This window comes from Pelophylax lessonae (assembly GCF_965119305.1).
Source record: "Pelophylax lessonae genome assembly, chromosome: 3".
Classification (NCBI taxonomy): Eukaryota; Metazoa; Chordata; class Amphibia; order Anura; family Ranidae; genus Pelophylax; species Pelophylax lessonae.
Window position 1 is genome coordinate 419,975,603 of NC_138770.1, and position 23,952 is coordinate 419,999,554.

Genomic DNA, 23,952 nt, shown 5'->3' on the forward strand with positions numbered 1-23,952 from the left:
AAACAATGTATCCACCACCAGGAGAGCTAAAACATGCAGGTTATCCTGGTGGTGGATACATCGTTTTTTTCCTTCACAGTGTTCATGCATATTTCACTGGAGGACTATTTGGAATTTACATTTTGAGTGCTGCTATTTTATTTGATTGTGCTTGACTATCCTTTACCAATAGGACATTGTGTCAGCAGCTCAAGATCCATTCATTGGACTCATACTCATCATTGTTATATTTTTTTTGTCTTGGCGCAATTTTCTAAAATGTTTACTTATAAATAATATATATTTTGTACATTTTAGTAAAGATATGGACTATACTATTTTTTAGAATATAACAGAGATTTTCACGTCTATTTTGTTTTAATTTTGAATTCATAATTTAGATTTTTGGATATGTTAAATCAACCTTCAATAGTGACCTTCAATAGTGATAAAGAAAAAATAGCCCTCTTACATCAAGTTTGCTTTAAAACTGCTTTTGTATGATAAAAATGCCCAGACCAGAAGTGATGTTGGAGACTGATACATGCTACCATACAAAAGGGGTTTTAAAGCAGACTTGATGTAATTATTATGAAGTAGTTATTTTAATAACTAAATTGTTACTATTTAAATACTACACTATGGGGGGGCAATTTTACTTTGTCCTAACATGAATCCGCATCCATCAGCGCCCTAAAAGGGACCAGAAGCCCAGGTTGAACAAAGCTAATTTTGGAGGATTAGGACAATGCTGTGATCTGAGGACCATCATGCCACCTATGGAATTGTGATTATAAGGTGTATTTGAAAATGTATATGGAGGTGGAAGCACACCATATGGTTTCATATTGTCACATATGGATTCATCCATTTTGAGGAAGTGGACTTTTTTTTATTTATTTATCACTATTGAAGATTGATTTATCACTTATAATAGATATTTTGTACATTTTTGTGTGGATATGGACTATATTATTTTTATGCACATAACTAAGGTTTTTAACGTCTATTTTATTTCATTTTTGAATTCATAATTGAGATGTTTGCAGGGCTGCTGTTAGAAATCACAGGACCCCATACAGCCTACCTGATCTTTGGTGAAATATTAGAGTTTCTAAACAGACTCCTGATGTCTCACATTTGAGACAGAGAAAGGGACTGAGGACATAGATTCCCCAGTTCCTTTCTCTGCAGCCTCATTTGCACTGAACAGTGAATGAATGGGAAGTGCTCTGAGGTGCCCTGTGCACTTGCAAACTTCAGCATAGTAAACACAATCTACTATGCTTCAGTGATGATTGGATACAGTAAGTAATGCCTGCCAAGCGCTCACTGTATTCATTCAGGAAAAGAAAGGGCTGGTAAATAGGACATATTTACAGCACTAGATAAGTGAAAAAGTAGGCGCTGGTAATCACTATGTGTTCCAGGTGTGTTAGGGGGTATTAGATTGTCTACACCAATCAATTATGTCAATAAAGATAAACCTCGTTTACCAATAAATAAATAAATGGTGGACTTTAAAATCATCTATAATACCATAATGTGAACCATTTGTAATAACAACCTAGTAAAAAGGTGAACTCTATATCTCTGTGTCTATATAAAATCGGTGACTTTTAGTGATAATAAAATTGCAATTAGTGACACTTGTGTTGTAAAACCTTATGTGACATAAAAACACATGTAATTAGCAATAAAATTTATAAAATCTGTAATTCATTTGTATTTTTGTGCAATAGGTGGAAGAAAGTCCGTGGTAAATTGCAATTAGTGACACTTGTGTTATAAAACCTTGTGTGACATAAAAATGAATGTAATTAGCAATAAAATCTATAAAATCTGTAATTCTGTAATTCGTTTATATTTTTGTGCAATATGTGAAAGAAAGTCCGTGGTGATTAAATAAAATCTTCAAAGTGCTTTTGTGCTCCAATTTGTGCTCTTGATAAAATTCAGCAATATTTGCTTCTTACCAAATGGCTTTAGGCCACAAGGACCCAGATCGCTTTTGATCCCTTTAAGGATAGATCAATCCTCCACCGAGTTTATCCAATCCAGGGATTGGAGGTAAATGTTCCAATCTGGATTTGGACCGCAGGATAGGGTCTCAAGCAGATGTATATGGGAAAAAAATTTTGGCACACCACCATTAAAATAAAAAAAAGGCAGCGGGTTTTTGCATTACATCAAGGGCCCAAACATTAAAACCAGGCGCCTTCACCATCTATAATCTAATATTTACAGCACTGTCAGCACATCTCCACTCTCCATACTGAAACATCCCCCTTGTGTGCCCTCAACAGCTGCTTATGGGAGAGGAAAGCAAGGAAGCTGGCAATTCTGCAGGGAAGGAGGGCACACAGGAAGGCCCAGACAGCAGGGGGTGGGGACGCAGGTACCAAGCGCTCACGCGCTGCCAAGTGCTCACTGTATTCATTCAGGAAAGGAAGGGGCTGGTAAATAGGACATATTTACAGCACATCTCCACTCTCCATCCTGAAACATCCCCCTGTGTGCCCTCAGCAGCTGCTTGTGGGAGAGAAAAGATAGCAAGCTGGCAATGCTGCAGGGAAGGAGAGCACACAGGAAGACCCAGACAGCAGGAGGTGGGAACGCAGGTACCAAACAGGAGAAGAAGCTGGCAGAGCTGCAGGGGGAGCCACATGAGTTGTCAACAGGGCAGTACAGCAATTGCTCCTGCTCAGCAAATTCCCAGGTCCCCCTTGTGAACTGATGGGGCCTGGGCGTGGTACAGGAGGGCTGGCTGTACTGCCTTATCAGCGGCCATGGATGTTTATTAATGTTTAATCACATTTGATTATTACTAGTGCAAAGAAATGTCTCCCTTGTGTCACCCTTGTGAGGCTGCATAACATCGTTTACAATATTTGGTCACTTTACTGTGGGAACACACTAGGTGTTGCAGCAACTATTTCATACCCTATTTATCTAAACACTGTATGCACTATTTTACACACAGGTAGTGCAGAGGTATTTTTTGTTCATTTTACATGTAGAATGTGTTTTCAGAAATGCTGAACTCTTGCATTTGGGAAAATTGGCTTCACAACCTTTGAGTATAGGGGTGTACAGCCATTTACTTCTACACCTGGATGTACGCCCCACCTGCCACTCCCTGGGCACAGAAAAATGCAGTGCTTTTTATGCTAGGCGTAGTTTATGCCTAAACACATCTGCATGATTGAGGTCTAACATAATAGCCCTATATCAATTGAAACACTGGTAAAACAGCTACGTATAATGACAGACAAAATGCAATCTGTTTTTGTTCCCATTGATTGTTTTTTTCTTTGTCTACAAAGCTGGAAGATGAAATTGTAACTCTACGTCAAGTGTTAGCTGCCAAAGAGAAGCACCTGGCAGAGATAAAACATAAGTTGGGAGTCAGCATGATGAATGAGCTGAAGCAGAACTTCAGTAAAGGCTGGCATGATGTGCAAACCCACTCTGCGTAAGTACAAACCTTGTTCATCATGACCCGAGTAGATTTAATATGTTGTACTTGCTTTTACGGTATATTATCGAACATAGCAGTGCCATAAATCCATTAAAGCTGATACAAGTACAATGATTTCCTGTAGTAATTTGCCATAAAATGTGATCTGATCCTCAAATAAGTCACAACCATATGCTTAACCGCTTGCCGAGCACCCTATAGCAAATATGTATATAGGAATAATGGTGGTGTGCTATTCATCTGTGCTATTTGTTAAATATACAATGCTAATTCATACTGTGCATATAAAATAAATGCCATGAAATAAATACAAATGTGATATAAAATCCGTGATAAAACCAGTGATAAGCTAAGCTAAAGTCTGTGATAATTAACAGTACATGCAGTGCTATTGCAGTCCATATATAAGTATATAGTAGTTGTGATTAAAATCCTTTCAAACAAAACTGGTAAAGTGCTTGGCGCTTAATCCTTCCACCTACTAGAACACCTCTGTGTGCAGTGCGTGCTCACCTGCAGCACACTGTTTGTGCAATGATCAAATGTCTCCGCCTGCAAGCTTTCACTCCTCTTATCTCAATGGACCATTTGGATAATGTATGTTAATATAAGAAGAGGTTCCATAGTGCATTATGCTTTAAAACGTTTAATATTCGTAAACAAGCAAAGATACACTCACATTTGGGATGTGAAAAACGGGCGATGTTAAATGCAATGGGTACAATCTGTATGGTCTGATTGAAATTAGAAAAGGCTTGCTTATTCACTCCATGGTTTCCCGGCTCTGATCGCTGTGAAACAGCTGAGTCTGACATCATTGGCTCCTTCTATGCGTTGCGTCACACGACACGTGACTTCATCAGGGCAGGAAGCTGATGATGATTTACTGCTACAGGATGGCCGCGCGGTGCAGAATCATGTATATATACACGATTCTGCACTTCCGGCTTTTTGGAGTAATAGCCCCTAGTATTGGTGCCAGTTTATGCAGTAATAACCCCAAGTTTTGGTGCCAGTTTACGCAGTAATAACACCTAATAATGGTACCAGTTTATGCAGTAATAACCCCTAGTATTGGTGCCAGTTTTATGCAGTAATAGCCCCAAGTTTTGGTGCCAGTTTACGCAGTAATAACCCCTAATAATGGTACCAGTTTATGCAGTAATAACCCCTACTAATGGTGTCAGTTTACGCAGCAATAGCCCCTTATATTGATGGCAGTTTACGCAGTAATAGCCCCTAGTATTGATGCCATGCTCCCAGCACAGAGGAAGTAGGGAAGAATAGTGAGACCTGCCAACCACAGTGATGATAGTGTTAAGACCAGCCGTGACAGTGGCGGTGGTCTTAACACTTTTATCAACTTCATGGGAGATCTTTCCCCATGGGTCTCCCGATGTGCTACAGTACAGTGCACCTCTTAATCCGGGACTCTTTTCCTCCGCTACGCACCATGGCAAAACTAAGGGGAAAGGCTGCTACAGTGCATCTCTACATTCAGGACTCATGCCCCTACAGCAGGGGTGCCCAACCTTTTGAGGAGTGAGGGCCACTTTAGCGACTTGGTAAACGGTCGTGGGCCACAATGAGTGGAGAGGGCAGATGACACTCAGCACATGCAGATCAGACACGGACACAGCCCACTCTACAGGCCCTCCGATCCGATATGCCCAGACAGAAGGGGACAGATGCCCTTCTGTTTTTTTAAGTGGATCGGATTGGAGATAGGCGGGTGCAAACGGGAACAAGTCCGTTCACATCTGCCGCTCTATAGAGGTGAATGGAGGGTTCCATGAAAAACAGACAGGCAGACAGTTTAGATCGTTTGTGTGAAAGGGGCCTAAGGCTGCTTTCACATGGATGCACTGCATTTTACCTGCACCTCAACTGACCTCAATCTTAATTTCTTCCTCAGGATTCCTGCAGGTATCGCTGGCTGCTGCTGTCCCTGAGGCAGGTATGGCTGGTGGCTGCTGCTGGCTGTACTCCAGGGCTGGTACGGCGGGTACTGCTGGCAGCTACTGCTGGCTGGTACTGCTGGTTGGTACTGTTGGTGGGTACTGCTGATTGGTACTGCTGGCTGGTATTGCTGGCGGGTATTGCTGGTGGGACTGCTGGCTGGTACTGCTGGCGGGTATTGTTGGTGGGTACTGCTGCTGGGTACTACTTATGGGTACTGCTGGCTGGAACTGCTGGTGGGAGCTGCTGGCTGGTACTGCTGGTGGGTATTGCTGGTGGGTACTGCTGATTGGTACTGCTGGTGGGTACTGCTGGTTGGTACTGCTGGTGGGAACTGCTGGTGGGTACTACTGATGGGTACTGCTGGTGGGTACTGCTGGCTGGTACTTTTGTGGGTACTACTGGCGGGGATTGCTGGTTGGTGCTGTTGATTGGTACTGCTGGTGGGTATTGCTGGTGGGAACTGCTGGCTTATACTGCTGGCTAGTATTGCTGGTTGGTACTGCTGGCTGGTACTGCTTGTGGGAACTGATGGCTGGTACTGTTGGTGGGTACTGCTGATTTGTACTGCTGGCTGGTATTGCTGGTGGAAACTGCTGGCTGGTACTGCTGGCTGATACTGCTGGTGGGCATTGCTGGTGGGTACTACTGATATGTACTGCTGGTGGGAACTGCTGATGGGTATTGCTGGTGGGCACTACTGATGGGTACTGCAGGCTGGTACTGCTAGTGGGTACTACTGGCTGGTACTTCTGGTGGGTACTACTGGCTGGTACTGCTGGCGGGTACTGCTTGCTCCTCTGAGACTCCAATGGAGATGTGACAGGAGTGGCGCTGGAGGAAGCATGCGGCTGCAGAAGAGAACAGAGCCGATGCTTCCTGTATCGCTTCTGTCACAGGTGGAGTACATTTGATATCACTCTGCCTGTGACAGGATCCGGAACTATACAGGAAGCATCAGCTCTGCTTCCTCTAGTGCTGTTCCGTTCTTCACAATAATGTTCGTTGATGGCAGGTCGGAAACCCGCAATCTGGGCTTAACGACACACATCCCAGAGCAGGGAGGGGGGCACAGTATTATGTTTGGGGGGCCATGGCCTCCTCTAGTGATGCTTTTGCACTTTAGCAGCAGACTTGATGCAACTAAATTATCTTCAGGACACTCTACACTCTCAAGAATCCCCCTTGACTGATTCCCGTCCACTGCCTTTTTTTAAATTATTTTTACAGTGGAACAAAAAGGAAGTTTATTGACAGACACATGCATGGATGTTCTGCAGAAGAAAAATGCCCAACATTTGTTCTGTTAACATGGATATTTATATAGTGAAGCAAACACATAACAGGCCAACAGTATTTACATTCATTAGAAGGTTAACAGCATAAATAATTTGAACAGATTGCCATACTATAAACAGCCCAGGTACAAAATAACACTTAGGCAGAATTCACACAGGCATTTAGCCACGCTACGAATCCCAGCAGCAAGAATCTGATTCCTGTGGCTAGGATTGACAGAGACACAATGTAGCTAATTGCCCAAGCGAATGCAACCTAAAGCCACTAGATGGGTTTGGTCCTAAACCAGTCTCACATAACTGTTGTAGTTACCCCAAGAGGTCTTGGAGAATTCCTGACAGGAGTGAACCTATTCGCTTTAGCCCTGGTTCACATTGCCACAACTTGTCATGTGACTTGAAAGTTCAAAGTTGCATGAAAGGTCACGCCCCATTAACGGAAATGGAACCGTTCTAATCAGTGTGACTCAAGTCACTTTGACTTAGAAAAAGGTCCCTGCACTACCTTGGTATGAGTTCAACACGACTTGCATTGAATTCTGATAAAGAAGTCGTATGCAAGCTGTAATGAAGTTGTGCGGGGATGTACGATTGAAATTCGTGGCATAGTGAACAAGGGCTTAAACCTACTTTAGATTTCTTTATTCAATAAAATTACATTCTTTAACTGCAGGGAAGGCATGGCACTGTACATAGCTTCATGAAAACATCACAGTATCTTCTCTCTAATGCCGGGACAAGGATGCCAAACTGTGCCACCCATCCCCCCCTCATGTGCAAGGGGATTAGGGGATCCTTCACCCAGCAGTCACTCACTTGTAAAAATCACTGCCTATGTCACTACTGTCACCTTGCAACAGAAGGAAGGCACCCCTAGTAAACCATTGTGCCCAGGGCAGACGACCCTCCCACCCACCCCTTGTCCTGGCCCTACCTCCCTCTGTACATCTCTCAAAAGTCCTTTGGAGGAGTTTCAGGAATGGTGCTAGATTGTTTTGCGCCCTAGGCAAGACCAATTACTTGCCCCCCCCCCCCCACTAAAAAAAATAAATAAAAATAAAACTTCTATACCTCTAAAATATACTTTCTATACAGTATAGAAAGGGCGCAAAATAGTCACCAGTCCTGTCTATATCCCCGTGATGTGTGTTGCCCCCTCATTGAACTAACCAGAGCCACTTTGCCAGACACCTTGAGCAGTGCATGGCTGGAGTACCTGGTCTGTCCATTCCTGCTCAGTCCTGCCTTCTGGCTCAGTACGGTTCCATCTGGCAGTTGAGTTTGTCCTTCTGCTCCTGCATCCTCCAGTTCTCACACCAGTGGCGTCACTAGGGTTGGTGTCACCTGATGTGGTTAAACATGGTGTCACCTATCTCCACCAAGTATATTCCCCCCTCAGTACAGACCCCCCCTCTCCTCTAAGAATAGACCCCCCTCCCTCAGTCCAGACCCCCCCCTCCCTCAGTACACACACCCCTCTCCACTAAGTATAGAACCCCCCAGCACACATGCTCCTCTCCACTAAGTACAGACCCCCTCCCTCAGTACAGACCCCGCTTCCTCAGTACACACTCCCCTTTCCACTAAGTATAGACCCCCCTCCACTAAGTACAGACCCCCTCCCTCATTATAGACCTGCCTCCTTCAGCCCAAGCCCCCCCTCTCCACTAAGTATAGACCCCCCTCCCTCAGTACACACACACCCCTCTACACTTGTGCTAGTAGGGAGGTGGGGGGGGGGTCTGTTTTATGTGCCGGGAACATTTTGGGAGAGGAGAGGACTTGTGCTAGTAGGGAGGTGGTGGGAAGGGGGGGGTCGGATATGTGCTGGGGGGTGCTTTGGGAGGTGTGAGGGCTTATGCTCTTGTGAGGGGTCGGATTTCAAATCCAACCCCCACTTCTAGCATAGGTCCTTTCCCAAGCACATATACGACCCCCCCCCCACACACACACACACACACACACACAATCACTCCTGAATCTTTTTTTAACTTGCTCATCCCCCCTCTCCCTTCCTGGTCACTCTGTCCCCCTCCTGTGTCCCTTTGCAAAAGAATAAACTAGACCTTAGCCCTTAACACAGCGAGGGTGTCCATCCTCCGGTCTGTGTACTGTAGATGTAAACACAGCCGAGGAGGGTGAGGCAGCTTCAGTCCGCTGTGCTCTGCTGTGTGAGACACAGCCAGGGACAGCCGGGACAACTCAGGCAACTCGCTCTCGGAGAGAGACAAGCACTGCAGGTCGTTGACGGGTCGGGAGGAGGGCCCCACCAGGCACAGCACGTCCTCCATTTGCCTCTCCCCCCCACGCGTGAACTCCTCAGTCTTGGCTTGCAGACTCTGCATGGTCTCCTGTCACCAGTGGCACTTGCACTGCCCCAGACTGATGTGCACTCTAGGCCGGTGCCAACCTTGCCTATAGGTAGCACCAGCCCTAAGGAGTTTTGCAAATATCAAAATGGCTTCATGTCAGTCTGTAAGAGTTGGCGTTCCTAGGTAATGCCCATATGGGGTGATGAGTCTCCATGATAGCACTGAAGTCCAATGAATTAAAAGCAGGTCAGGGAGGAAAGGATGAGATGATGATGGAATCCTCCAGCCAATCACTTACTCCGGCAGCTCTTGCTGTCTGTTCAGAGCTGCGGTTTCTCCCACTCTGCATGCCAAAATAACTAAGGTAGGAAGGAGGAGAGCTGGGAGGAGCTGTGTAATGTAAATGGTCCATAGGTAGGTGGGGGGGGGGGTTGTGAAATGTAAAGGGGTCCATGGGGGGGTGTAATGTAAAGCGGTCCAGAGGTGTGGGGTGGGGAGCTGTGTAATGTAAACGGGTCCATGGGGGGGGTGGGGGGGGGGTGCAGATGACTGTGTAATAAAAAATTAGCTTCATAGCACAATGGGGCAGCAGCATTTGAACTGGCTTTCACTCGTGTATTGAAAATGACATCCTGAAGAACACTGACTTCAAGCCAATTATAAAAGAATTCTCTACAAAGAAGTATAGCGTATTTAATAAATAATTCATAGTGCTTTCGTACTGTGCCATTTAAGTCTGTAATTTCTTGTTTTTCAAGCTTGTGTTATATTGTCCAAATATTGTGTTAATGTTTAACCACTTCAATACAGGGCACTTTTCACCCCCTTCCTGCCCAGGCCAATTTTCAGCTTTTAGCGCTGTTGTATTTTAAATGGCAATTGTGCGGTCATGCAACACTGTACCTAAATCAAATTTATGACATTTTTTTCCCACAAATAGATCTTTTTTCGGTGGTATTTGATCACCGCAAGGTTTTTTTTTCTTTTGTACTACACAAATAAAAAAAGACCAAAAAGTTTGGAAAAAAAAAGTTTTTTTGTTTATTTTATAAAATTTTGTAAATAAATATGTTTTTTCCTGCACTGATGAGGAGGCACTGATAGGGTGGCACTGATGATGGGGCACTAATATTCAGCAATGATGGGCACTGAGGCGGAACTGATATGCAGCACTGATGGGCACTGATATGTAGCACTGATAGGTAGCACTGATATGCAGCATTGGTGGGCACTGATAGGCGGCACTGATGGGAAGTGATGGGCACTGATAGGCGGCACTGATAGGCTATAATGGGCACTGGTGGGCAGCACTGATAAATGGCAATGATGGGCACTGGTGGGCGGCACTGATAGATGGCAATGATGGGCAGCAGTGATGAGGAGGGCACTTAAAAGGGTCCCTGAGCCCTGATTGGCATCCCTGGTGGCCATGGGGGGGGGGGCATCCCTGGTGGCCATGGGTGGGCAATCCCTGGTGGCTCTAGTGGCATCCCCCAAGGGTCTGCACTGGTAATCAATGCTCTGATTACCAGCACAGACCCCCCCTGTCAGGAGGGCCACCGATCGGCTCTCCTCTACTCGTGCCTGTCAGGCACGAACTGAGGAAAGACGATCAACGGCACTTCCTATTTACTATGTGACCAGCTGTGATTGGACACAGCTGGTCACATGGTAAAGAGCCTACATCATTAGGCTATTTACTGGGATCGGAGATGTGGTGTGTCAGAGTGACACACCGCTCCACCGATCGCCACTCATATTACGGCCAGTCAGGATAGAGCAACCACTTTCAGGCCGTCATTTTGCTATATGACGGGTGGGAAGTGGTTAAACACTGATTTTATTGGAGGTACCAATAAATATAGCCTTCTCGATAATTTGCATTTTTATTCTCATGGGTGATTGTGTAGGCAGGGCCCCAGTGCACTGCATTGCCTGGGGGCCTATAATGCTCTTAAGATGGCACTGTGCACAGCTGAGGCTGTCCGTCACCATCTGTGTGCTTGAGGGAGAAGGAGGGCATCTCCAAAAATTGCCTTGTGTCCAGATAAACTCTCAGAAGTGACTCATGCAGATAGCAGAGGAAGGAGGGAGCAGACAGGAAACACATAACGTACCGGTTCACACATATGCGATGTCAGACATCGCATGTGATTTGCACCTCACTGCTATGCAAATCACATGCGATGTCTGTTCGATGCGAACATATGGCTGAATTTGCATCACATTCAGACCAAAGTCGTACAGGACCCTTTTTTTGGTCCGCACCAGAATCAAGTTGCATGGGTGTTCACACCTATGCGATACTATTCATGCCTGAACTGATAGTTCGCAGTGCGATATCCAAACTGATCTGGGGGTGTCGTTAACTGTGTATTGACACCCCCAGCGATTTGCATATGGCAGTGTCAACTGCCTGTGAGTTGAGTGCGATGCAGGGTTCCCGCATTGCAAATGTGTGAACCAGCACTTAGTGCTACATATTGAAACAAGTATACAATCAAATGAAAATATGCTTTGTTCATTTTTCATTTTAGGGTTTTTTTTAAGTCCTTTTGCTTGTTTGATTACATAAATCTTACAGGTTGGGGCTGTCTGAGGAGTCTTGTCTGTGTTGGAACGACAGGACAGGATATCATTGTTATACAGTAAATTATTGCACTTTACGTTAAAGTCTAACTCCATCTAAAATTTAGTTATGGATAGAGTGTGGAAGATTTATTTATTTATTTTTTTTTTTAAACGCGTGTTTCGGCAAGTTTACAAGCGTCATTCGTTTTTTCTGCTCAAACTCTGCTGGCAGAGGGTTTTTTGTTCCTGCCTCTAAACTCTTCTGCCACTTAACCCTGCTAAAAGTCTGTCTGCATGGAACCATAAGCTAACATGAAGGGGCGTTTAGAGACAGGGAAAAAAAAAAAAAACGCCAGGCGCCCCTAACAGCAGCTGCAAAAATATCCTGTGTGCATGAGGCCTTAGTATGTCATCTATTACAGTTATTATTTTAATCTCGAATAAATAATTTGACAAATTAATTTAGTAAAACCTTTTGAAATATAATGTGTCTGAATGCTAGGAAACTGCAGATCCGTCCTGAGCTGTCATATTGTCCTTGATATATTAAATATGGAACTTCACTGCTTGACACTAACGTTTCATGCCTACTATTTAGCTGCAAGCAAAACACAAATTGACAATTACACAGGAGTAAAATTATAGTGTAATTGACCTGAAAATTACCTTTGCTATCCATTCAGGCCTGAAATGTGTTAATTGGCTGAGAAAGTGAACATGACTTATTGGGACGCCACAGCTGCTTATCCAAAAAGAGCCTCAGTCTGTGCTGGAGTATGGTCTGTGCATGTTTGCAGCGCTGAATTTCCCTCTGAATCATATGTCCTTAATTAAGTCAATGAATGGATCACTGGTCTTCTAACTACCATGATGTTATTCCAGACTTTAAATAGTACAGATGTTTAAAGAACTCAATAGGGGTATAAAGGTATTGTCGGAAATTCATTTTCCTAGACAATGCTTACAAAGCCTTGGGCTGTAGTTAAAATCTGTGTTTTCAATTGGCTGATGCAAATTTAATCTAATTTCTTAATAATGTGCCCATACATAGTAAAATTACATCATATGACTAGGTTGTTCTGCAGTGATGCCGATGTTTAAAGTAGAAGTCCATCTTAACACTAAAGTCCCTGCATCTACAGACATCCGTGATCTAATCTTAACTTATCTAGCCCTGTAAAGAAGAAATCAGTATACATTTTTTGAAGCCGATCCAACCCAATCCCACGCTAAGCTGTCAGTCGGGGCTTCCCTGTATAGGCGGGTGTAGAGGACACATCCGACAACGGAAGCCCCGTAGTAAGCCTATGGGTGACTTCACTTCCCATTCATTTCACAGCCGTTGTCAGCTGTGTCCTCTGCAGAGCTTCCGCTGCTAGAGACCACATTGGATCGGTTTAAAAAAAGGGGTTTCCATCACCGGCCACCCTTGGTCCCTTTCCAAAATGGCTGCTCTTTCTTTATACAGATGCTCTCTCGCGTACTTACTGTATTATCAATATGATGGTACATTTCATTATCCATTAGCACTTACTGTATCAGCACACCAAATTCCCTCATATAGTGACCAGACACTGTTGAATAATTGAATTTGCTTATTGAGGTTAGCAGTTTAAATATTATTAAATATTAAATATTGGGTTTCTGACAGTTTGATCGTGCAATAAGTATCAGTATCCTGCCTGCATACCCTACAATGGGGAGTGACCTAACCTCAGGCTGATGCACCACCATCCACAGTTAACTTCACAGCACCCAAAAATTAATACATGCAGTACAACTCTGTAGATCCTGCCTACATGCACATTATTCCTAGCTGCATTAAGGCAGCCCATTAAGATAGACAAATGGCAATGCAAAAAATTGGTACTCACCATTTTTTCAAAGCGGTGCACAAGCAAGCAATATAGTGCTTTAACCACTTTAGGATCACTCACTGTGCTGCTACTGCGGCACAGTGGCAGCCCTGTGTCCAGCGACGTAGACCTACGTCGCTGGACTCCTAGCTGTCTCAGCGGCATGCACGCGCCGCTGGAGGCTCCCTCCCGCTGTGGTTAGACAAAGCGGGAGTCGGGCCGGAGGAGGAGAGGCGGCGATTGCCTTCTCTCTTCCCCGATCGTTGGAGAAAGTGTGAGAAGATCCACCCACTTGTGTAAACAAAGCAGTCGGATCTTCTCTGTGACAGACAGGGAGAGATCACAGGATTCAGCATTGCTGAACCTGCGATCTCTGTCTCTGTCACAGAACCCCCTCCCCCCACACACGTCAGTAAGCATGAGGCATACATTTAACCCCTTGATCACCAACAGTGTTAACTACTTCCCTGTCAGTGTCATTATTACAGTAACAGTGCATATTTTTAGCACTGATTACTGTAGTAATGTCACTGGTCCCCCCAAAAGTGTCAAAAATGTCAGTTAGGGGTTTGATCTGTCCGCAATCCCGCAAAAAAATCACAGATCGCCGCCATTACTAGTAAAAAAAAAAAACCAATAAAAATGACAAATCTTTCTCGTAGACTTTTGCGCAAACCAATCAAAATACGCTTATTGCGATTTTTTTTTTTACCAAAAATATGTAGCAGAAAACAAATTGCCCTAAAATGCAAGAAAAAGTATGTGAGCCCTTTGGAATGATATGGATTTCTGCACAAATTGGTCATAAAATGTGATCTGATCATCATCTAAGTCATAACAATAGACAATCCCAGTCTACTTAAACTAATAACACACAAAGAATGAAATGTTGCCATGTTTTTATTGAACACACCATGTAAACATTCACAGTGCAGGTGGAAAAAATATGTGAACCCCTAGACTAATGACATCTCCAAGAGCTAATTGGAGTGAGATGTCAGCCAACTGGAATCCAATCAATGAGATGAGATTGGAGGTGTTGTTTACAGCTGCCCTGCCCTATAAAAAACACACACCAGTTCTGGGTTTGCTTTTCACAAGAAGCATTGCCTGATGTGAATGATACCTCCCACAAAAGAGCTCTCAGAAGACCTACGATTAAGAATTGTTGACTTGCATGAAGCTGGAAGGGGTTATAAAAGTATCTCCAAAAGCCTGGCTGTTCATCAGTCCACGGTAAGACAAATTGTCTATAAATGGAGAAAGTTCAACACTGCTGCTACTCTCCCTAGGAGTGGCCGTCCTGTAAAGATTATATACAAAAAATCCTGGCGCTGTGGTGCCGGTAATCAGAAGGCAGAGATGGAACAATAAGGACGGACAATGCCCAAAGAAGTCCACCATTAGTTACATGTCCATGTCCGGGTTGCAGCCTACCCAAACCCAGATCCCAACTGAGAAGAAATGTAGCGTCAAAAACGGGTATATTGGCGCTCCCGGACAAAATGGCACAAGAACAAAGTGGATGCTGCTCAGAATCTTGAAACATTAAAACATATTTATTAAAAGTGGGTTAAAATATGCTCCTTGACAGAAAAAAGCCGGTGGTAAGCCCAGGGTGCAACAAACAACAATCAGATGATAAACCAGTCAAAAATACCTCGGAACAAAGAGGACCCAGGAGGGGGGGGGGGGGCAGCGACTATCCACCTGTGGAGCCTGGATGGTGTGGCGCTTGTGAGTGGAATATCAGCCTCAATCAACCCGGGGAACCTCACTGCTGGTATGCCTCCGAACTGGGTGATGTCTGAGATGTTGAGAGGAGGGGGGGGAGTGGAGTACTCGACCCCCACAGACAGCTCCGGTACCGGATGGTACACACCCGAGGCGGCGGCGGCCGCTGCTCCTCGGACCCGACTACCGTGGCGCCAGATGATGACGTCACCGGGCGCCTATCGGAGACATGCACACCGAGGGCTGCTTCACAGATGTGACTCAACGGCTGCCGGACTGGTGTAGAGGCAGCGCACCGACGGCTGTACTTGTCAACTGGCAGAGCTAATACGGGTAGCCACGGATGGAGGGGGATGACATGTTTCGGGCCAAGCCCTTCTTCAGATCTCCACGGAGAGGAGACGAGATCTGAAGAAGGGCTTGGCCCGAAACATGTCATCCCCCTCCATCCGTGGCTACCCGTATTAGCTCCGCCAGTTGACAAGCACAGCCGTCTGTGCGCTGCCTCTACACCAGTTCGGCGGCCGTTGAGTCACATCTGTGAAGCAGCCCTCGGTGCGCATGTCTCCGATAGGCGCCCGGTGACGTCATCATCCGGCGCCACGGCAGTTGGGTCCGAGGAGCAGCGGCCGCCGCCGCCTCGGGTGTGTACCATCCGGTACCGGAGCTGTCTGTGGGGGTCGAGTACTCCACTCCCCCCCCCCTCCTCTCAACATCTCAGACATCACCCAGTTCGGAGGCATACCAGCAGTGAGGTTCCCCGGGTTGATTGAGGCTGATATTCCACTCACAAGCGCCACACCATCCAGGCTCCACAGGCGGATAGTCGATGTCCCCCCCCCCCCCTCCTGGGTCCTCCTTGTTCCGAATTATTTTTGACTGGTTTATCATCTGACTGTTGTTTGTTGCACCCTGGGCTTACCACCGGCTTTTTTCTGTCAAGGAGCATATTTTAACCCACTTTTAATAAATATGTTTTAATGTTTCAAGATTCTGAGCAGCATCCACTTTGTTCTTGTGCCATTTTGTCCGGGAGCGCCAATATACCCGTTTTTGTCGCTACGTCCTGTAAAGATGACTGCAAGAGCACAGACTGCAGACTGCTCAATGAGGTGAAGAAGAATCCTAGAGTGTCAGCTAAAGACTTATATAAAGTCACTGGCAAATGCTAACATCCCTGTTAGCGAATCTACAATACGTAAAACACAAAATAAGAATGGATTTCATGGGAGGACACCACAGAGGAAGCCACTGCTTTCCAAACAAAACATTGCTGCACGTTTACAGTTTGCACAAGAGCACCTGGATGTTCCACAGCAGTACTGGCAAAATATTCTGTGGACAGATGAAACCAAAGTTGAGTTGTTTGGAAGAAACACACAACACTATGTGTGGCGAAAAAGAGGCACAGCACACCAACATCAAAACCTCATCCCAACTGTGAACTATGGTGGTGGGGGCATCATGGTTTGTGGCTGCTTTGCTGTGTTAGGGCCTGGACGGATTGCTATAATCGAAGGAAAAATTAATTCCCAAGTTTATCAAGACATTTTGCAGGAGAACTTAAGGCCATCTGTCTACAAGCTCAAGCTCAACAGAAGATGGGTGTTGCAACAGGACAATGACCCAAAGCATAGAAGTAAATCAACAGACAACAGCATAGAAATAAATCAACAACAGAATGGCTTAAACAGAAGAAAATACGCCTTCTGAAGTGGCCCATACGGCTTCTGAGGTCAGAGTCCTGACCTCAACCCGATTGAGATGCTGTGGCATGACCTCAAGAAAGCGGTTCACACCAGACATCCCAAGAATATTGCTGAACTGAAACAGTTCTGTAAAGAGCATTGGTCAAGAATTACTCCTGACTGTCGTGCACGTATGATCTGTTACTGCAGAAAAAGTTTGGTTGAAGTTATTGCTGCCAAAGGAGGTTCAACCAGTTATTAAATCCAAGAGTTCACATACTTTTTCCACCTGCACTGTGAATATTTACATGGTGTGTTAAAGAATGAAATGTTGCCATGTTTTTATTGGTGTGTTATTAGTTTAAGCAGGCTGTGATTGTCTATTGTTGTGACTTAGATGATGATCAGATCACATTTTATGACCAATTTGTGCACAAATCCATATCATTCCAAAGGGTTCACATACTTCTTCTTGCAGCTGCATATCAGAATGTGAAAAATATTGTTTTTTTTTTTCAAAATTGTCGCTCTTTTTTCAAAAATTAAAAATCGCACAGGTGATCAAATACCACCAAAATAAAGCTCTATTTGTGGGAAAAAAAATGACGTAAATTTAATTTGGGTACAGTGTTGCACGCCCGCGCAATTGTCTGTTAAAATAACGCAGTGCCGAATCGCAAAATATGGCCTGGTCAGGAAGGGGGTATAATCTTCTGGTCTTAAAGTGGATAAAAATCATTGAGAATTTTGTTGTCAAAGACATGTAGCTAAATACATTTTGGCCTAAATATATGGCAAAAATTGAATATATTGGATATTTTTTAACAGTCAAAGTAGAAAATGTAAATTTTTCGCAAAATTTTCACTCTTTTTTTTATTAATATCGCAAAAAATAAAAAGCGCAGAGGTGATCAAATACCACCAAAAGAAAGCTCTGTTTGTGGGAAAAAAGGACTTCAATTTTGTTTGGGTACAGCATTGCATGACTGCGCAATTGTCAGTTAAAGTCACGCAGTGCCAAGTTGAAAAAAGTGGCCTGGAGCAGCAAAATCTTCCGGTCTTAAAGTGGTTAATGTACAATTTGGTGTGCTGCAAGGCATGTGTGTTGAAGATGTGTTGCCTTAACGCATTGCAGTGACATTGAAAACGAATGGCTCCTCATGATGCTAATGGGTATAATGTGTTAACGTGAGTTGTGGTAGCATGTGTGTTATTGCAACTCATGGAAACACAGAGGTGTGAATGGGCTCTAGGTGATATTACTGTGTAGGGATTGACCGAGCGACCCCCTGCTCAGTTCGCACCAGAACTTTCAAACATCATGAAAATTCGGAATTGAACAACGAACCCCATTAAAGTCTATGGGACCCGAACTGAAAAAATCAAAAGTGCCAATTTTAAAGGCTTATATGCAAGTAATTGGGCATACAATGATTATGGGGGTCTGGGTACTGCCCTGGGGGACAGGTATCAATGAAAAAACATCATTTTAAAATGAGCAGCGATTTACTGATTCTTAAAGTAGGCACATAAAAGTAAGAAATAACAATAAAAATGAAAAATTGCTTTTAATATAATGCCTGGGGGGTCCCCTTAGTCTACCTGTAAAGTGGCATATCTGTACTGTGTATGGAAGCTTCTGCAGCAATAATTGCATTTCTAAAGCCAAAAAAATTAAATTGTCCCTGCAAGCTTTCTTTATTTTGTAAACAATGACTTGGGGAGCCAGTCTGTCGGATGAGGCCACAATGTAGTGCACTGGGAACAAAATTAAATAAATTAGATAAATTCTGCTGTCTCTTCTGCAGACTTTGGATAGAAGTAACAGATGCCAAAAAATTGGTCTTTGGGTGTCAGAGGTGCCTTCACACCTTCTAACTATGGAGGTACTCTTGATGAAAGTAAGAATTGCCCTTGCTGTCAAAAATTGAAATGATATGCTACGGTCAAATAGGTGTGGAAAAATTGGTCTTTGGGTGTCGGAGGTGCCTTCGCACTGTAACCCTATAAAGGTACTCTTGATGAAAGCAAGAATTGGCCTTGCTGTCAAAAATTGAAATGATATGCACCTGTCAAACAGGTGCGGAAAAATTGGTTTTTGGGTGTTAATTGTGCCCATGAAACCTACACCCAAAAAATTCTTCCAGATGAAATCCACACCCACAATGCTAGGCAGCCTAGAAGTCTTGCAAAGATTCCACCTCTCAAAAACACCTAATCAGCGACATCAGCATCAGGAACTTGATAGCTGCTGACAATCCAGGACTGATTCATTTTGATAAATATCAGACAGTCCACGGAGTCTGTGGACAGACGCATTCTATTATACGTAACAAAACCTCCAGCAGCATTGAATGCCCATTCGGAAAGCACACTGGATGCGGGGCAGCCCAGCAGCTCAATTGCATACTGGGCAAGTTCTGGCCAGTGGTCTTTTCTCATTAACCAGTAACCCAGTGGATTGTCAACTGGCAAGCTCTCCATTGCTGCCAATGGGATGTGGAATCTGAGAGCCCTGGACGGCGAGGATAAAAAAAACTGTGAAATGCATCACTTAGACAGTTCCCTTCTCCACCGCTCCTCTCTTGACCAACAGAAGCCTCAAAATCACGTTTTATTTCACACTGTAACCTCCCAGAGTTGGGAAAAGCATTAATTAAATTTCATATTCTGCACCCTCTGTGGGGACAGGATGAGTTCTGAGACTTTCCCCTTGCAACAGTGGTCAAGGAGGGTGGCCAACCAATAGTGATCCTTTTCCTTGATGCCACACATTGGTCTTTGGGTATCGGCAGTGCCTTCGCACTGTAACCCTATAGAGGTACTCTTGATGAAAGCAAGAATTGGCCTTGCTGTCAAAAATTTAAATGATATGCACCTGTGATAGCAAGAATTGGCACTGTAACCTCCCAGAGTAGGGAAAAGCAATAGATAAACTCCTCTTTAAGGTTTCCTCAAGAAATTTCATCTTCTGCACCCTCTGTGGGGACAGAATGAGTTCTGAGACTTTCCCCTTGCAACAGTGGTCAAGGAGGGTGGCTAACCAATGGTGATCCTTGTCCTTGATGCCACACATTGGTCTTTGGGTGTCGGAGGTGCCTTCACACTGTAACCCTATATTCTTGGGTTCTTTTGCAGGCTTTGAAGCATGAGGGAGCCCATGCACCGCAAGTTTGCAGAGGCATGAGAAGCAGGCTCCTCGGGGTCACTGCGGATTACAGTATCTGGAACTGCCTCCTTCCAGCCATGCACTACTCCCAAGGGTTCTGGGGATGGAAAACCATCTCTTAAGGTTTGACATATGTCTTCCTCTGCTTCTATTAATGCATCAAAAACTGCCAGAATCCTCCTCCTCTTCTATGTTCTGTGGCGTAGGAAGAATGGTGTCTGCATAAAGTGTGCCTTGAGAGGAAAGGAAGTCATCCTCTTCCTCCCACTGTTCTGCCACGAGTGCCCAGTCCATAATGCCACGCAGAGTCTGCTCCAGCAGGAACACAACAGGGATTGTGTCACTGATGCATTGTCATGGCTCACCATCCTTGTGGCCTCCTCAAACGGTGACTGTACAGTGCATGCATCCTTTATCAGCAGCTATATGGGTGGGGGAAAAAATAACAAGCCAGCCTGAGCCTGTTGTGCCATACTCACACAGCATTGCCAAAGTTGAGTTCCACTTGGTGGGCATGTCACAATCAGATGGCTTATGGGCAGATGGAATTCTTGCTGAATTTCAGCAAACTGAACACTGGCTGTGTATGGCCACCTGAAATGGCTACAGATTCTTTTGACCTTCTTTAGCAGATCTTCCAACCCTGGGTACCTATTTAAGAAATGCTGCACCACCTAATTGAGGACATGTGCCAAGCATGGCACATGTGTCAACTTTCCCTGTCTAAGTGCGGACAGGAGGTTTGTGCCATTGTGGCACACCACCGTTCCTGGCACCAGCAGGCATGGCGTGAACCACCTCTGGGCCTGCCCCTGCGGAGCTGCAAAAATCTATGCTCCAGTGTGGTTCCTGTCCCCTAGACACACCAACTGAAGCACTGCATGGCACCTTTAAGCCTGACTCATTGAATAGCCCCTTGAATGCTTAGGGGGTACTTGTGGTTCGTAGGACAATTTGGAAGAGGAGGGCACGGAGGAGGAGGGGTGGAGAAGACAAATCTCTCATCATTACCACTAGCTGTATGGAGACCTGGCGGCACAACAAGTTGCAGCACTGAGCCCTGTCTTGCATCCTTCTGAACTGCAAGCAGAGTACCCAGTGTGCTGTGAACAAAATGGTGTCCCTGACCATGCCTGCTGGACCACGTGTCAGCAGTAATGTGGACTTTGCAGGCTGACTGCCTTGCCCAACGATGCCACAACATTGCCTTCCTCGTGATGGTACAGAGCTGAAATGGCCTTACGTGAATAGTGACTGGGAACCTGCCATTGTGGTACATCACATTCTGCAAATTCACAGAAGGGGGCAGTATCCACCAGACAGAAAGTCAGAAGTTGTAAAGCCAGCAGCTTTGACAAGTTTGCATTTAGACGCTGGGCATGTGGGTGGCAGTGACTGTATTTTTTTTTTTTTTTATGCTGCAGCAGATGGGGCAGAGAAATTTGCCACCTATGGTCTACAGCTGGTGGTGTGCTACTGGCAGATGTGCTGCAAGAACCTGGGACACTGTGCACTATACCATCATCCCTGTCAGTGGAGGTTGCTGAGAGGTCATTAAGTATAGTGGGGGTAGACTGAGTAAGTAGGAGGAACAGAATTGCATCTTTTTTTGTGTGGCTTTTAGTGCCTCTTGCCAATGGGCTGAGTGGTGGGAGGTTAAACGCCTTGTAAAGCATGTGGTACCCAAATGGCTGGTGTTTAATCTGTTTAATCTGGTGCTTACGCTTAATGTGCTTGAAACAAAGTTTGTAAATTGCAACAGTGCGATCAGCGGCACGTGCTAAAAATGGCCCAAAAAGCTGAGCTGTGGGAAGTGGCCTGCTGAGCTGTGGAGATAACAGCTCCACAATGTGATGGAATAGGGTGGCAGCTCTCTACTCTTCCTTGATGGCTGCCTCATTGGGGTTGTGCCTCACCCTCACTTTCCTCCTCTGCTCTATCCGGCATCCAAGTTGCTTCAGGGACCTCATCATCTCCTCCATCTCCATTACCACTGGAGACAACTTAGCAATACACTGTGGCTGGGGGAACATAACTGCCAATTTGTGTACCAGTGTTCTCCCCTCTCTGTAGACTCATGTTCCTACCTTCCCCATCCTCAGACCTAACATCTGAATCAAGTAATGGCTCTGCATTGTCAAGGACCAAGTGGCTGAAGCAGTGTTCAAATAACTCAGCGGACTCCTCCATGCCTGATGCTGGGGCTATGAGAAGGATCAGGAAGGTTTAATAAGCCAGTCCACCACCACCTCTGCATGCTGTGGCTGGATAGCACAGGCAACATCCCTAAACAGAGGAAATGATGCCCTGTCTGAGGACTGACCACGTCCACCTTTGCCTGTGGACACATACGCTGCTGACCCCCTCACAGTGCCATGGGAACGTCTGTCTCTCCTTGTTGGCCTCCCAGACATGATGGGGGGGGTGCTTTATTAACAAAATGTAATAAATATGTGGGAATGTGTACATGGATGTACTTTAATCAATGGAAAGTGGTGTTTGGTGCACTCTAACCGGAGTACTCACTACACAAACACACTCCACTGACAATATTGGAATAGTTTGACCAGTGCTGCCTTCTCTAAGCCTTTTCTATATCAAACAATATCTCCTCTATATTCAATAAAGTACAATACATAAAGTGCAATATATAAATAAACAGTTCATTAATCCAAAATGTTAAGTAAATTGCCGTGCTTGAATAAAAGTCTTTAGAGCTTTCAAAGTGCAAAGTGCTTGTGCTTGATGCATATAGTGAGTGACTATAGTGCCACTCTGTGCTTTTAATACACTGTGCGGCAGAGCAGTGCATTGTGGTCATTCAGAGGGCCAAACAAGCAGTCGAATGCCCCAATAATTCGGGTGTTCGTTGAACGGGCGAACAGCCAATGTTTGGCCCGAACTCATGCTCAGGCCGTACCACTCGCCCATCCCTATCCCTGTGTTTGAAATGCTGGGTCTGCACATCTTCTGTTGACATAATGAATAGTTCCTTTTCTCCCTGCAACAACCCAAAATTTGTGAATTTCACTCACTCCCACTTTCTGTGATAATGATAAACAGAACAAATGGAGAGGATGAATCTCCCTAATATACATATGTATATGTATTGGCAACTTTAAAAATCTAAAATACTGTGTTGCCAATTGAATGAGAATAGAGGGGAAATCTTTGAATCGGGACATTTGTTCCAGTGATGGCAATTCATCTCACTTAAAGGGGTTGTAAACCTCAGTCATGGAATGTGAGCAAAGCACATACAGTGTATCTCCAGTGTTTTTACTTATCTCTCTCCAAAGCTCCAAGTGTTGTTTCTCTCTGGTGCTTCGTTCCTCTGTTATCAGCATGAGTCACTTCTGAGCAGCTTTCGCAATACATTGGATAATTTTGTGTTGGGGGGGGGGGGGGGGGGAGTTCAGAACGGAGTTTGTCTATTCACAACACAGTTCATCTGTGTTTGTTCCTTTCCTCCAATCAGCTCTCACATGCTGTAACTGCAGTCTCTCTGGTCTCTCTGCCCCCTCCTCTGTGCTCCTGACAGATGAAGAATGATTTTAACACGATCTGCACTTTTGAAGGGGTGTAGAGAGCAGAAGACTGCAGATAAACAAGTAAAACCTATGTAGGAGGATTTGTTTTTTCTCTGTGTATCTACAGAGGCTGTTCACTTCACTGGGTATATGTGAGGGTTTACAACCACTTTAATAGAGGTTTACATACTGTTGTGTCTCTGCGAGAGAATCTCCCCAAAGAGATGCATGCAAAAAAATATATTAACACTGTTTTTTACCCTTCACTACTGTATCCTAAACTAAAAAGAAAAAAAAAAGGTTTTGGCTACATGTACACTTTGCCAGGTTGCTCTACAAAAGAGAGAGTGACACCACCACCCTGCCTCTCCACCT

The 23,952-nt window shown here is 44.8% G+C and overlaps 1 protein-coding gene across 4 annotated transcripts in view; it reads left to right on the forward strand.

Annotated features, from left to right (window-relative positions):
* TPD52L1 (TPD52 like 1) overlaps positions 1-23,952 on the forward strand; it is a 144,651-nt gene that overhangs the window by 78,409 nt on the left and 42,290 nt on the right. For all 4 annotated transcript variants that reach the window (XM_082249351.1, XM_082249352.1, XM_082249353.1 and 1 more), the window contains exon 3: positions 3,306-3,454. In XM_082249351.1, the coding sequence (XP_082105477.1) occupies positions 3,306-3,454 (149 nt within the window). The remainder of the gene's footprint in view (positions 1-3,305; positions 3,455-23,952) is intronic.